This window comes from Myotis nattereri (assembly GCF_964212035.1).
Source record: "Myotis nattereri genome assembly, chromosome: 6".
Lineage (NCBI taxonomy): Eukaryota > Metazoa > Chordata > Mammalia > Chiroptera > Vespertilionidae > Myotis > Myotis nattereri.
Genome location: NC_138081.1, coordinates 62,386,610 through 62,399,248, shown reverse-complemented (window position 1 = coordinate 62,399,248; position 12,639 = coordinate 62,386,610). Strand labels below are relative to the sequence as shown.

General features: G+C 42.3%; 1 protein-coding gene across 1 annotated transcript in view; it reads right to left on the bottom strand.

The window, feature by feature from the left end:
* ARMC2 (armadillo repeat containing 2) overlaps positions 1-12,639 on the bottom strand; it is a gene marked incomplete at its 3' end in the record, with an annotated part of 87,545 nt that overhangs the window by 41,399 nt on the left and 33,507 nt on the right. Inside the window, exons 6-9 of the mRNA XM_081094861.1 lie at positions 11,613-11,711; positions 7,460-7,635; positions 2,390-2,492; positions 459-682 (exon numbers count right to left, since the gene is read on the bottom strand). Of these exons, the coding sequence (XP_080950987.1) occupies positions 459-682; positions 2,390-2,492; positions 7,460-7,635; positions 11,613-11,711 (602 nt within the window). The remainder of the gene's footprint in view (positions 1-458; positions 683-2,389; positions 2,493-7,459; positions 7,636-11,612; positions 11,712-12,639) is intronic.

The following is a 12,639-nucleotide window of genomic DNA, read 5'->3' as shown; positions in this document are numbered from 1 at the left end:
GTGGCAGGAGCCACTCCCGCCTCTTCAGCAGCACTAAGGATGCGAGAGGGCACAGGTCGGGCTGAGGTACACCCCCCCCCCAACAAGTGCACAAATTTTTGTGCACTGGGCATCTAGTATAATTATAATTCTGATTATAACATGCAATTGTTTTGCAGAGAGGCACTGCTTTTTCATGGTTCCAGGCCTCCTTTCTCTGCAGGGTAGAGGAAAATTTGTCTGCAAGCTGTGTGGACAGCTGCTTCATGAAAAGCCTTGGAATAGCTTTTCCAGGGGAAATGAGCACACACAGGGAGGAGATGGGGCAGTGACTGCTGCCCTTGATCCTCAAGGCCAGGCACTCCCACCTAGCTGTAGGCAACAGCCCACCTGTTAACACATTCACCTGGCATGTAACTGTTACTAGGTAACATGAAAACTAATTTAACACATCTTACCTTTTCAAGTAAAATACTTACTTGGACTAACAAGTGGCCTGAATTGGGCAAACAGGTACCACATTTATTGGCATTCTCATTTATTTGCTCTATCAAATTCATCAGTATTTCCACAGCACCTTTGCTGATCATTTCATTAAGAAATCCTGGATTTCCAGAAATAAATTTGATTGTCCCCATACAGTATAAAAGAGCTTCAGTGTTAGTTTGCAGGTCTTCATTTCTCAGGACCCCCAATAATGATTCTGTCAAAAAGATGGATTATTACAAATGTATGATTATAACAGCTGGAGAGAGACATAGTAAAGTGTTTGTTGTGAACATCAAAGACAATTTGTAGAATGTTAGTCAGAACCTACAGTCGAATGTTTGTTATGGGTTATTGATAGGTATAAAGAGGAAAGTCTACCTTTAGCTAAATCTTCATAATAGTAAAAACAGAAGGAAGGGATTATATATATATAAATAAAAGGCTAAGTGACTGTCTAACCAACTGACCATCCGACTGACCAGTAGGTATGATGCGCATCGACCACCAGGGGGCAGATGCTCAATGAAGGAGCTGCAGAGTGACAGCAACTTTGCAGAGTGCCCTCTTGCACTCCGGGACCCCTTGGGGAATGTCATAGAGCTGGTTTGGGCCAGATCCCTGCAGGCCAGGCTGAGGGACCCCATCTGCCGAAGAGACCCCACTCACTCTGCAGATGCCCTTTGAGCCATGGCGCTGCCCCAGGTGTGCCGGCCAGGGAGGGATAGCAGGAGGTTGGCTCCAGGGCATATCTGGCCATCTCGCCCAGTCCCACTCCACCCACCACCTTTTAATTAATTTCCTTTCAGTGTGCATAAATCTGTGCACTGGGCCACTAGTATATAAATAAGAAAGTGTTCTTTGAATGCCATTCCTTGCCTCTTACTTACACTTACTAACTAGCCTTGTTTTTGGTTGCAAATATTTTGAGCTATTAACTTATTATTAAAGCAATTTAAGAGTTACATTTCAACAAACCATTTAAAATATACCAGTTGTTGTATGAATGGGAAATTAATCAAGATAGAATCTTTTTAAAAAATCTCAATCACCGTAGAAAGGAATGCTTCAAATATAACAGCCACCCTTTCCCAAGACAACTTAAGAACATCCATCCAAAAACATACAATATTAGGTTTTAGGAGTGATCTAAGCAAGCCTGATAAGGCTAATCATGCCTATCTCACGTTTTATTAATATTAATGTGATCATTTGTCAGAATCTTTCTTTGTTTTTAGTCTACAATTCTCAATGAGCTGATTCACTGACATTTCTTCCAGTACTGGGCTTGTCCGTGTTTGCTGGGATAAAAAATAGATGAAGAACATTTATCCTATGTTGCAAAAAGAGGACTCAAAGTATTTTCCATGCTGCCTTCTTTTAGATCAGCAATACTATTTCATAAAAGACTTCTATTTAGGTAGCTATTAAAGCATCTTAATTATTTAAGGGCATGTCAAGAATTAGACCGTATTAACTAGATAGAGTAAAATTCTCTATCTACATATTTGAAACACATTTGAGACACTTTGATGTCAAATTTCTATAACAGTTACAGATGTCTTCCAAGCTTTAGTCATCCCTACTACATCAAAAGGCTGAAATGTTAATTATGTCAATACTATATGAAATGTGGTGGCTTTTTAAAATAGTAAATCCAAGACCAGGAAATGAATTTTTAAACAGTGAACATTTTGCAAAGTCACATAATGGTACACAAGCATTAAAAAAATAGCAGGCAATCCTTCTAAGCTCCAAAGGATATATTAAATGGAATGTGGAAAACATAGGAAAAGAACAGAGTAAAAATAGGTATCGCATAACTTCTGATAATACTAGAGAATAAAACACTCTAGCTATCGCTAATCGTAACTTTGCTCTCAAGTGCAACATTTGGTCAGTGGTAGCACTGAGTGATACTCACCCAGGATGCCGTCACTTTGAATCAGAGAATCATTCTTCTCACTCCTGCTAATTTTAAATATAAGTTTGCAGACATTGAGAAGATTCTTTCTACTCACTTTAAGCTGCAGAGAAAGAGAACACATTTCTATTATGGATGGAAATAAAGACGTCATCTGTTTTTTAACACAAATCTCATTTTAAAGGTTGAGCAAGAGTTGATTGTTTGTGTGTGTGTTTTTTAATCCTCACCCTAGGATTTTTCCATTGATTTTAGCAAGAGTGGAAGGGAGAGGGAAAGACGGAGAGAGATATCGACGTGCGAGAAACACATCGATTGGTTGCCTCCTGCAAGTGCCCTGACCAGGGCCCCAGGCCGGGGAGGAGCCTGCAACCGAGGTACGAGGTACGTGCCCTTTACCAGAATCAAACCCTGGACCCTTTGGTCTGCAGGCTGACGCTCTATCCACTGAGTCAAACCGGCTAGGGCTCAGCAAAAGTATTTTGAAAACAAAATAAAGTTCTAAAGAAATTAACTTTTAAAAGTTCTGGCCACATATTTGCCAACCATCTAATATGAACAATATTTAGAGTAAGCGCATTTTAATAATAAACATTTATTTCTACTTCATAAGGTCTCATGCTTATCTGTGAGATTCCTAGTTACTCTTTAAAGAACATATGAGGGGAAAAAGGGGACATGATGTTGATAAATTTAATTCAGTTGACTAATTGCTTTAAAACACAAAAGTAAAGGAAGATAGATACAGAGTTCAGCTTAAACTACCTTCGAAAGCGCAGTGGAGGTGAGAGAAAAGAAGGGGAAGTATGATTCTCTTTATCATTTGTGTAAAACAAAATTAAAAAGTCGTTCTCTCATTAGATAACATATGTATTTATTTTTAAGAGCTATTTCTGGAATGCTTTGAGATAATAATGACACATAAAGTTCAAAGTTTAAAATGACCTTCCAAATCACACAAAAGTATTCAAGTAACTTTTGTGGGCAATAAGGAAGTATACTTTTTTTAAAAACACAGTATAGGAGGACTAACTAAATTATCTGTGTGTTTATCTAAAATAGTAGAAATTAAAAAGAAAAATCCTAAACGTCCAATATTAAAAAAATCCCAATATTAGGGAAACATTTAATAAATTGTGGAACATCAATACTAGTCATATTAAGCAGTCATAAAAAGCATAACTGTGAACACTATGTTTAAAAAGAAAGACATCTATAAGCTATTATAAGATGGAAATATGATGTACCCTCATTGCAAGACTGTAAAATATGCTTGTAGGAAAGAGGTCATCTGAACAAATAAATGTATCTGTGTGAAAAAGATGGCATATGGGTCATTATTTTATTCTTAAAAAATATATTTTGAATTATCTTTAAATATCATTTATTAAAGAGTTTTCAGTTAGTTTTTAAAAAGATAATGGAATTTATCATACATATTTTTAGATTTGTTCTGTGTCTGGCCCATAAATATTATTGAGCTCCAAGTGTGTCCCTGGCCCTGCAGTGTTTGCTATAGGAGACACTGTGATGAATTCGGTCAGCCCCATCTGGAGGGGCAGAGGGAGGGAGCGTTACCCTCTTTCTGCTCCCTGCTCTGGGCCCTTTACCTGCGATCTCAGAGCCACGCTGCATATCAGCTGCTGTCATTCCCATTTTGCAACTGAGGAGTCTGCTCCTCAGACAGGTCATGTCAACTCAGCTTGGCATCGCCTGGTCGTGTATTAGAAAGGCAGGATCCCAGGCCCACCCAGCAGGACTGAATCAGAATCTGCATTTTAACAAGCTCCCCAGGGGATCATGTGCACATTCCAGTCTGAGAAGCCCTGTTGAGTAAGCCTCAGAAACTATCGACAGATCTTGTAACAGAAATCTAGCCTGGCCGGTGTTGGTTGAGCATTGGTCTGTGCAGCCAGAGGTTGCCTGTAAGATTCCTGGTCAGGGCACACGCCCAGGTTGAGGCTTGATCCCCGGGGTGGGGGGCGGAGGGGCATGGGGTGTGTGTGGTGTGTGCAGGAGGCAGCCGATTGATGTTTCTCTCTCTCTCCTTCTCCCTTCCCCTCTCTCTAAAATTAATAAAAACATTAAAATACTTTTAAAAAGAAAATATAATGTCCTTAATATTTGGGAATATATTTTAATCTGTCAGCAATGTTCTATTACATTGTGAGATTCTGAGGTCAAAATCATGGTGTATTATTCTTTTTACAGTGGTAGGTAGCATGTGTTGTATATGTAATAAAGCTTCTCGAATACAACTCACCTCACCCTACCAGCCAAGTCATAGAATTTTAGTGAAAAGTGGCAAAGTGAAACAAACAAACAAAAAACAGTGTCAGAGTTTTCATTAAAGAAAACAACAAATAACTCACAAGTTCCAAGTCTGCCATAAGGTCAATTTATAGTCAAAGCATATTCCTACACCTTCTCTTTTGATAACTGCAAAATTATGACTTTGAGACATGAAAAGATAACAAAACATTAAATTACATGCAAGGAATATACACTACCTTACACGCAACAGCACCCCCCGCCCCAGCGCTGCCCATTTCCTGAACTCGGGCTTGTTTTCTTCCCACAGTACCCCGGCCCCCTCGGGCACTTGGTGTGTTTACCGTCTGTCTCTCCTGCCCCAGTGCCAGCCCCGAGGCCAGGGGCTATGTTATTCACTCATATTTCCAGTGTCAAGAGTCCCTGGCACGGACTCGGTTCCTTTAATGGGGTATTTTTCTTATGTTAAAAATAGTAGTCGTTTCTATTTAAAGCAAATTTGGCAAATTAAAGAGAAGCCTAAAAATCACCCATAATCCTACCACTGTATATAATCACTGTTGACATACTGGCATTTCTTTTCCGTTTTTCCCCTTTTATAGGGCGCTAGGTTTTTCCTCCTGCTGAATATAATTACATTCACACTGTATAATGTTTATGCTCTAAAAAAATCTTAATATAGACTGATATGTTTTTGTAAGATTTTTCAACACAAAGATGAAAATTAAAATGGTCTGACAAACCCCCACTTAACCAAAGGATGCAAGAAATCAGAACAACTAACATGATGCTCACTGAATTTTTTTTTAACTATAAATAATTCAAAATGCCTCAATTGTTGTATTAAACTGATAGGTAAAGTAAAGGTAGGCGGAAAGAAGTTATTAGAACCTTCTTAGTCCTATATATCATTAGTTTTAGGCCGACTCTTTTCAACAGCTTTTTATGTGGTCTTTTTATTTTTTTATTTTATTTATTATTTATTTTTTTATTGCTTAAAGTATTACAAAGGGTATTACATATGTCTCCTTTTTTCCCCCATCCTTGACAATCCCCTGGCCTCCCCTACCCCCCAGTGTCTTATGTCCATTGGTTATGTGATCTTTTTAAAATTTACGTAGAACCCCATCACCGAGGCCTAAGCAAAACAACGTCTTGCCTGGGACATGACAGGAGAGTCAGGAGGCAGAGGGGACGTTGGACCCGATGGCCTTGAAGGTCCTTCCTGACCTCGTGGGCTCAGAGCTCATCAGAGGGGCCAGCCTACCGTCTCTGCGCTCCAGAGTGTAGCCCAGCGAGCCCTGCCCGATTCTGCGAGGCAGCCAGTCACAGAGAGGGCGCCATCTAACACACGTTTCATTCGGAGCATGCTCACTGCCGGGCAGGTCACTGAGCTTTTTGCTCTAAAACAGTTAGCTTGTGCCATGTGTACAATTAATTTGAATGGCACCTTCAATAACCAAAATAACACTTTCTCTGCAATGCATTAACAAATTCATGGCATTTTCTGTCTCTCTCTTTCTCTCTGGCTTACTAATTTCGTTGGCGTGGCCTGGACAAATGCCTAGGATCTAGGTAGGAAACCAAAGGCCATCCTGGGAGCGGGCAGCTACACCGGCAGGGCCCTCCAGCCTCACACCGGGGCCATCCTGGGCCAGACAGTGACCCAGATCCAGGGCCCGAGAGGGAGCCGGACAAGCACGCTGACGTCCTTTCACCTCCACTAACAGCTTTGACTTCGGAAGTCCTCCCTGTGGTTTATGCTCCTTTTGTTTCACTAAAGCGATTGATCAATTATCATCAATGAAAAGGGATTCAAATACTACTGACATCACTATTTCAAAGAAGGGCTGCTTTCTGAGTCATATGTCATATCACAGTTTTTACAGGGAGGGTGAACAGTTTGGGATGACAGCTTAAATAAAACTGTAGCTGCTCCAAAAAAAACTACACTGGACATACAGTCAGAATATTTTGCTGCATGAAAGACATCACAAGAAGAAACGGTGGACACGCTTCCTCACTGTCAGTAAGTATGCCAGCGCTTACTCTCGCTGTGTGCTTTAAGACTTTAAATGGTATAAGTTATGGGCTGTTACCCTAGTAGCTTTTACTTTTATGAAACTGGGTAGACAAAGCTTCGTTTGTTTTAGCGGCTCTCTCAGAACATTCTATAATACTTGTGCCTTATCTTTTGGTTCCAACTGTTTATGGCTATGACAACAAGGTGGTCCCCTCATACAATGATATCATTTTGTTTGAGACAGAATTTTTACGCTTTTATGTGGCGTCTGGCCTTTTCTTCCAACACCTCTCAGGAGCCATCTGTGACCACCTTCCCACGACCGCATGCAGCTGTTTCTCTGCTTCACGCTGGCTCACAAAGCAGCTGGCCCTTGTGCCCCGGGCCCAAGTCATCTTAAGTTATTGATTAAATGCCGTGGCAAGCCGAGCGCCTGGCAGAAACTGCAGGGCAGAAACCGCCGCCTGCACATCCATCCTGAGCTCCAGTCAGGTCATCAGAGCAGCTGTCTTGAATGTGTTTGCCTATTGTCCCGTTTCCTAACCCAGCCACAGTCCACATGTTAGAATTCATTAGAACATTTTCTGGGTCCTCAGCCTTAGTTCCTTAGTACATTCTAGTCAAATTCTGGGATATCGGTTTAGTACCTGAACTTCTTTCAACATTCTAAATGAACACACCGCATTGCTAACCAATTTGGTGGTATTTACCAGCAGAGCATTAAACAACACTTTCATGTGCTACCGTCTACGAGACCAGAGGGAAGAAAAACTTACTGCCAGAATAAGTTTTGCCAGTTTAAGGCTGAGCGGGTCTGAGCCAACATCAACTAGTTTATACAGGGTCTTCAGGAGATGACTCCTTCTCCTGAATTTCTTTCCAAGCATGTTTTCTTCCTCTAAAGTGCGATGGAGTTGTGTGCAAGCAGCACAAAGCAGTTCAGCGTCTTCCTCTGTCAGGGCAAAGAGAGGCAGGCAGCACTGACTAATTAGGGTCAAGTTTTCAAGTGTGTCCAGCACAGACAGTATAAGTGAAAACCCCATAATTATCTCCCCGGACATCTTCAAATGCCTCAACGAGGCCCTTCCCCTCTCTTAGCACTTTCATCTACCCAATTTCTTTTCATCTCATTGCTGCATCTCTTACCATGTCAACTTGTTTACTAACCAGTCAGTGAGCTTGCCTAGCACACACCGTCTTTAGGAGAGCATGTTAACGAGTGGAATGGAACCCACTTTGGTTGGTCTCCTTTGTTCTAAAGGCCTCCCCCTCAGCCAGGGCTCTGTGTGGGCTCATGGAAGCAGACCATTCACATCCCCATCGCTAATCCCTTGGGGCGAAGTCTACTGGCCTAGAATGTTCTTCTCCCTGTTCCTACTGATTCTGGCTCTTCAAGGCTCTGTTGACGTTCTGGCTCATCCAGAAAAGGTGCGCTAATCCAAATACAACAAATGCTATCTTGTACTATTATTTCCACAGCTCTGTAGATGATGTTGTGTGATATGTCCAGTGCCCTCCAACAGACGCCATGCTAAGGAGCAGGAATCCTGTCTCACACGTTTGTATCAATCGTGCATGGAGCAGTGAGAATACTGTACCGACAGCCTGTGACATAGTCTAATACATACTCATTTCCTAATATATCTGTTGTTAAAAACAATGATCGATATTTTTTTTTGTGAGAATAATGCTCATTAGTGAGAACAGAGGCTCAAATGAAACAAAATCTTAAAATGTCCCCACACCCACCATGATTTGGAGGTGGTTATTAGGAAAGGGGAGAATATGAAAAGAGACTTTTGTTAGGAAGCAGGGAGACTAGAACACTTCATTTTGTAATTAGAAGTCTGAGGAAAGCCATCTCTTAAAGTGGCAGCCACACTAACAGGCATGTAAGGGAGAAAAGCAGACACGGAATGTGAGGAGAAATACACGGATCCAAGGTCCACAGTATTCCGTTGAAAAATATTATCTCTGATAGATTCCATCACAAAATTTAAAACTAGGAAACCAATCTTAAATAAATACCATAATGTGCTCTTAAAAGCCCACATAGAGGAAGTGTGCGCCTGCAGAAGGAAATGACTCAGGCCATTTTTAGCTCTTTTCAACAATAACATCTAAGAAAAAATTTAAAACCTCAATAGCGAAGTAACCTTCAATGCCTTTCAGTTATGCATTTCAATAAATGAATTGATGGGAAATGACTTAGACTGACTTTAAATGCAGGGAAAGACCTGAGCTCTATTGTGAAAAACACTTTTGTCTCGTTGTTTTCTTCTTCTGTAACTGGCAGTCTCTTCAAACCCGAGGCCAGTGGGTTCAGACTTCAAGGCATTCCCCTAATGCCCCCTCCACCAAGCCTTCAACCTGGTGGGTTCTACTCAAGGGCATCTGTTTCAGCTTAAAATTAAAAAATAAGGCTCAAGGGCCAAGTTTTAAAATGATTGATCAAATGAACACTTGATACCAGTTGGCTTGTTATCCATGCCACAGAGCCTCAAAACACAACTTGCATCTAAGAGCTATCAAGATTTTTAAGGGGCTAAAGCTAGGGAGTGAAAGTTTGATGAATGATATAAAACAACATCATCTCAAAGTACCCCTCCCCCATAAGATACTTATTAATTACAAGAGGGGAAATAGTGATTTTACAGTAGAAAAACTATAAGTCGTGCAGACTCACTTCCTGAAAGGCTTATGTAGTATCTGGGGGACCTGGGGGAAGAACATACAGGATATCTTTGTACTATGCTTGCAACTTCTCTATAAGCCTAAAATTATGTCAAAAAGTAAAAAAAGAAAACGAATCTCAAAGGATCAAGTAACCCAGCTCTGCCCCTTTTGCTGTTAAAGTCGGCAGACACCAACTTCCTCAAGTGGTCAGAGTTCACCTCCCCAGCAATGGACCAAGTCAGCATCACATGCCTCCTAATAGGATGCACTGAGGACATAGCACCACCCATCCCATAGACCTGCCCCAAATGCCTAACCTGGATCTAATTGTGAGACACTATCAGACAAACCCAATTTGTGGGGCAGTCCATAAACAATTAGAGTGGACTCCTCAAACATGCCAAGATCATGAAGGAGATGTGACAAATAATTGGAACTTGTGATCGCAATTTTCTTTTTCTATAAAGAAAATTATGAGGATAACTGGCAAAAATCTGAATGAGGTTCATGTAGTGCTGCATGGTAATTTCCAGGTATATCACAGAAGGCCCTTGTTTCTAAAAAACGATATACCAGAGTACTTAGGGATACGGGACATCATGTCAGCAACTTGTTCTCAAAGCGTTTAAAAAAGGAAAAGCAATGTGTATGTGTGTGTGTGTAGCGGGGGGCAGGAGGGGGGTATCAGAGAAAAAGAGCAAGAGGGAGGAAGAAAGAGAGAGAGACTGATGAAGCAAATGTGGTAAAATGTTAATATCTGGGGAATCTGGGGGAAGAGCACACAGGATTTCTTTGTACTGTGCTTGCAACTTTTCTATAAGCCTAAAATTATGTCAAAAAAAAAAGAAAAAGAAAAAGAAAAAGAATCTCAAAGGATCAAGTAACCCAGCCTGCCCCTTTTGCTATTAAAGTTGTCTGTGGAAGACACATCCTACTTTAGCGTCTAATCCTTCTGAGAAGGGCGGTTCGTCCACATTTCAAATCCCAAGGCCCTGTTAGCTCCTGCGGGGGCCCATGGGGCAGAGCCCGCAGAACCTCCTGGGATCCTCAGGCTGAAGTCTCCCTCCGAGAGAGGCCCCTGCACCGCCAGCCCCTCCCCCGCTGGGTGCCTCCCCGTGAGCTTGCTTGTTGAACTCCTACCTGACTACGTGCTCCCTCACTAGCTTAGGCCCGCATCTCCTAAAGTCAGGGCTGAGGTTAACAGGCCTGCCAACAAGAGGGTGAAGATGAGGAGCTCTAGAGGGACCACATCAGAACTTCTTATTCTCAGGGATTTGAGCGGCAGTGGACTCGGGTGAGGACCTGGTCTCACTCACCCCTCACCTGGCAGGTGAGGAGCACCTGCACCGAGGTCAGGTGAGTCCCCCGATGTGCATGCCTCCCACATCAACCTGAGCACGGCCAAGAGCTCATGTGGCCTGTTAGGGAGTGGGTCTGCACGGCTTCCCTGTTCGGTGTGGCTGCTGGGGAGGACTCACTTCCCCACTTCCCCTGAGCCTCTTCCTGTGGCTGCCATGCTGTCTTGCTCATCTCAGGGGCACTCATCCCACAATTGCTAGTGAAGGCCTACTGTGTGCTGTTGTGCCAGGCACTGAGCTCAGCCCCGGGCCATGGCTGCAGCTCCACGGGAGCCTGTTCCAACCTCAGAAATGGACTCCCCGAGCAGCGGAGAGAGGAAGGAGGTGGGGGCCATTCCCCTGACTGGCAAACTCCCCACAGGTCACATCTGCAGAGGCCTGTTGATCGTGGGCCTTCACTGCCGGCCACTCCAGAGTGCACACCCCACAACACTTCCTGCTCCGAGAGGCACCCCTGACAGGTGTGCTCTAACTAAGGAGAGTAGGACATATGCATTTGGATCTAGAAAACCAGGGGCACAGCTGCCCAGGACGCCAGTCTATGAGACTTAGCCAAGTTTCAGAGACCTGCAATCTGTTTCAATCTTTCACTTTCTTGCTTAACTGCCACCCTAAAGAGCTCAAACCAGCATCCCTGTGGGCAGAAGAGGTGAAAATAAATATATATCCCAAGGGGGATTTTACAAGTAGACTCTCTTGCTGCACTTAAAAGTACAATTTTCCTCATTAAAAATTAGGTTTACATATAGTCCTGGGTAAATAGGTAGATGGCTTCATTTGTTTTTTAATGAGTTCATGGAAATGATAGTCAAAGCATACTAAAAACATCAGGGCAATGGGGACATATATATAACCACAGATATTTCTGATTTAAAACAAAAAAATACTTTATTACCTTTCTCTAATTTGTGCAAAATTGGCACTATCCTGGTATTCCAAAAGACATCGTCTACTTCCATTTCTGTATCCTTTTCTTGCAGGTCAGCTTTTGAACCTGCAAAAGAAACCCAGAGCAGGGGAAAGAGCACTGAAAAGAGTTATAACTGGAGCATCGTCAAAAGCCTCTGCTATTTGTCACTAAGAATAGTAAACTCTAGAATTAAATTACATTTTGCCCCCAAAGCTCGACGAACACTATTTAGAACTACATGTCTTCTAATCAAATCACCCCAAATGAAACTCCAATAAGATCAGGTAAAATTCCGATTGGGATACTTCATAAAATCTTAAGCTTTGTAAATGTTGAAATTATTGTCAGTAAGGCAAACAGTTTTGAGTTATTTTCACTTAAACTTATCCCTCTCTAAAGCAGAATAAATAGAAAACTATAGCTAGGTAAAGAATAAAGATCTTGAAAACATTTAATGGAAAGTTTTACAACAGGGAGGTTTGCAGGGATTTTCTGCCCTATCCTATAAAATAAAGAGCTAATATGCTAATTAGACCAAACAGCAGAATGACTGTTCGGACGACCTTCCAGACAAAGCCGGGGCTGCGAGGGCTGCAAGGGCCGAGCCCCTTGCATGAATTTCGTGCATCGGGCCTTTAGTATAAAATAAAATGTCCACAGCATTGGGGGCCAAGTTAATTTGGTGGGGGATGGGGGTGGGGGTGGGAAAAATGTGGGCTTTGGGTGCTGCCAAATCTCAATTGAAATTCAACTTCATTATTGATGCATCGGGTGACCAGGGGCCAGTTTCTCATTCTTTCTAAGCCTCACCAGCAAAGCAGAGGTCAGATCATTTGCCTTCAGGGTTTTGTGTGAGTTACAAGACATGACGCAGGCAAAGCTCTGAGCCCAGTGCCCAGCATAACACTCAATAAATAGCAATTTCTTCTCCTGATTAAAAAAACAAACAGGTCATCGTGTCTGAGGTGTATCAGGCTGTATGATACAGCACATCATGATGGATGCCGCCTGG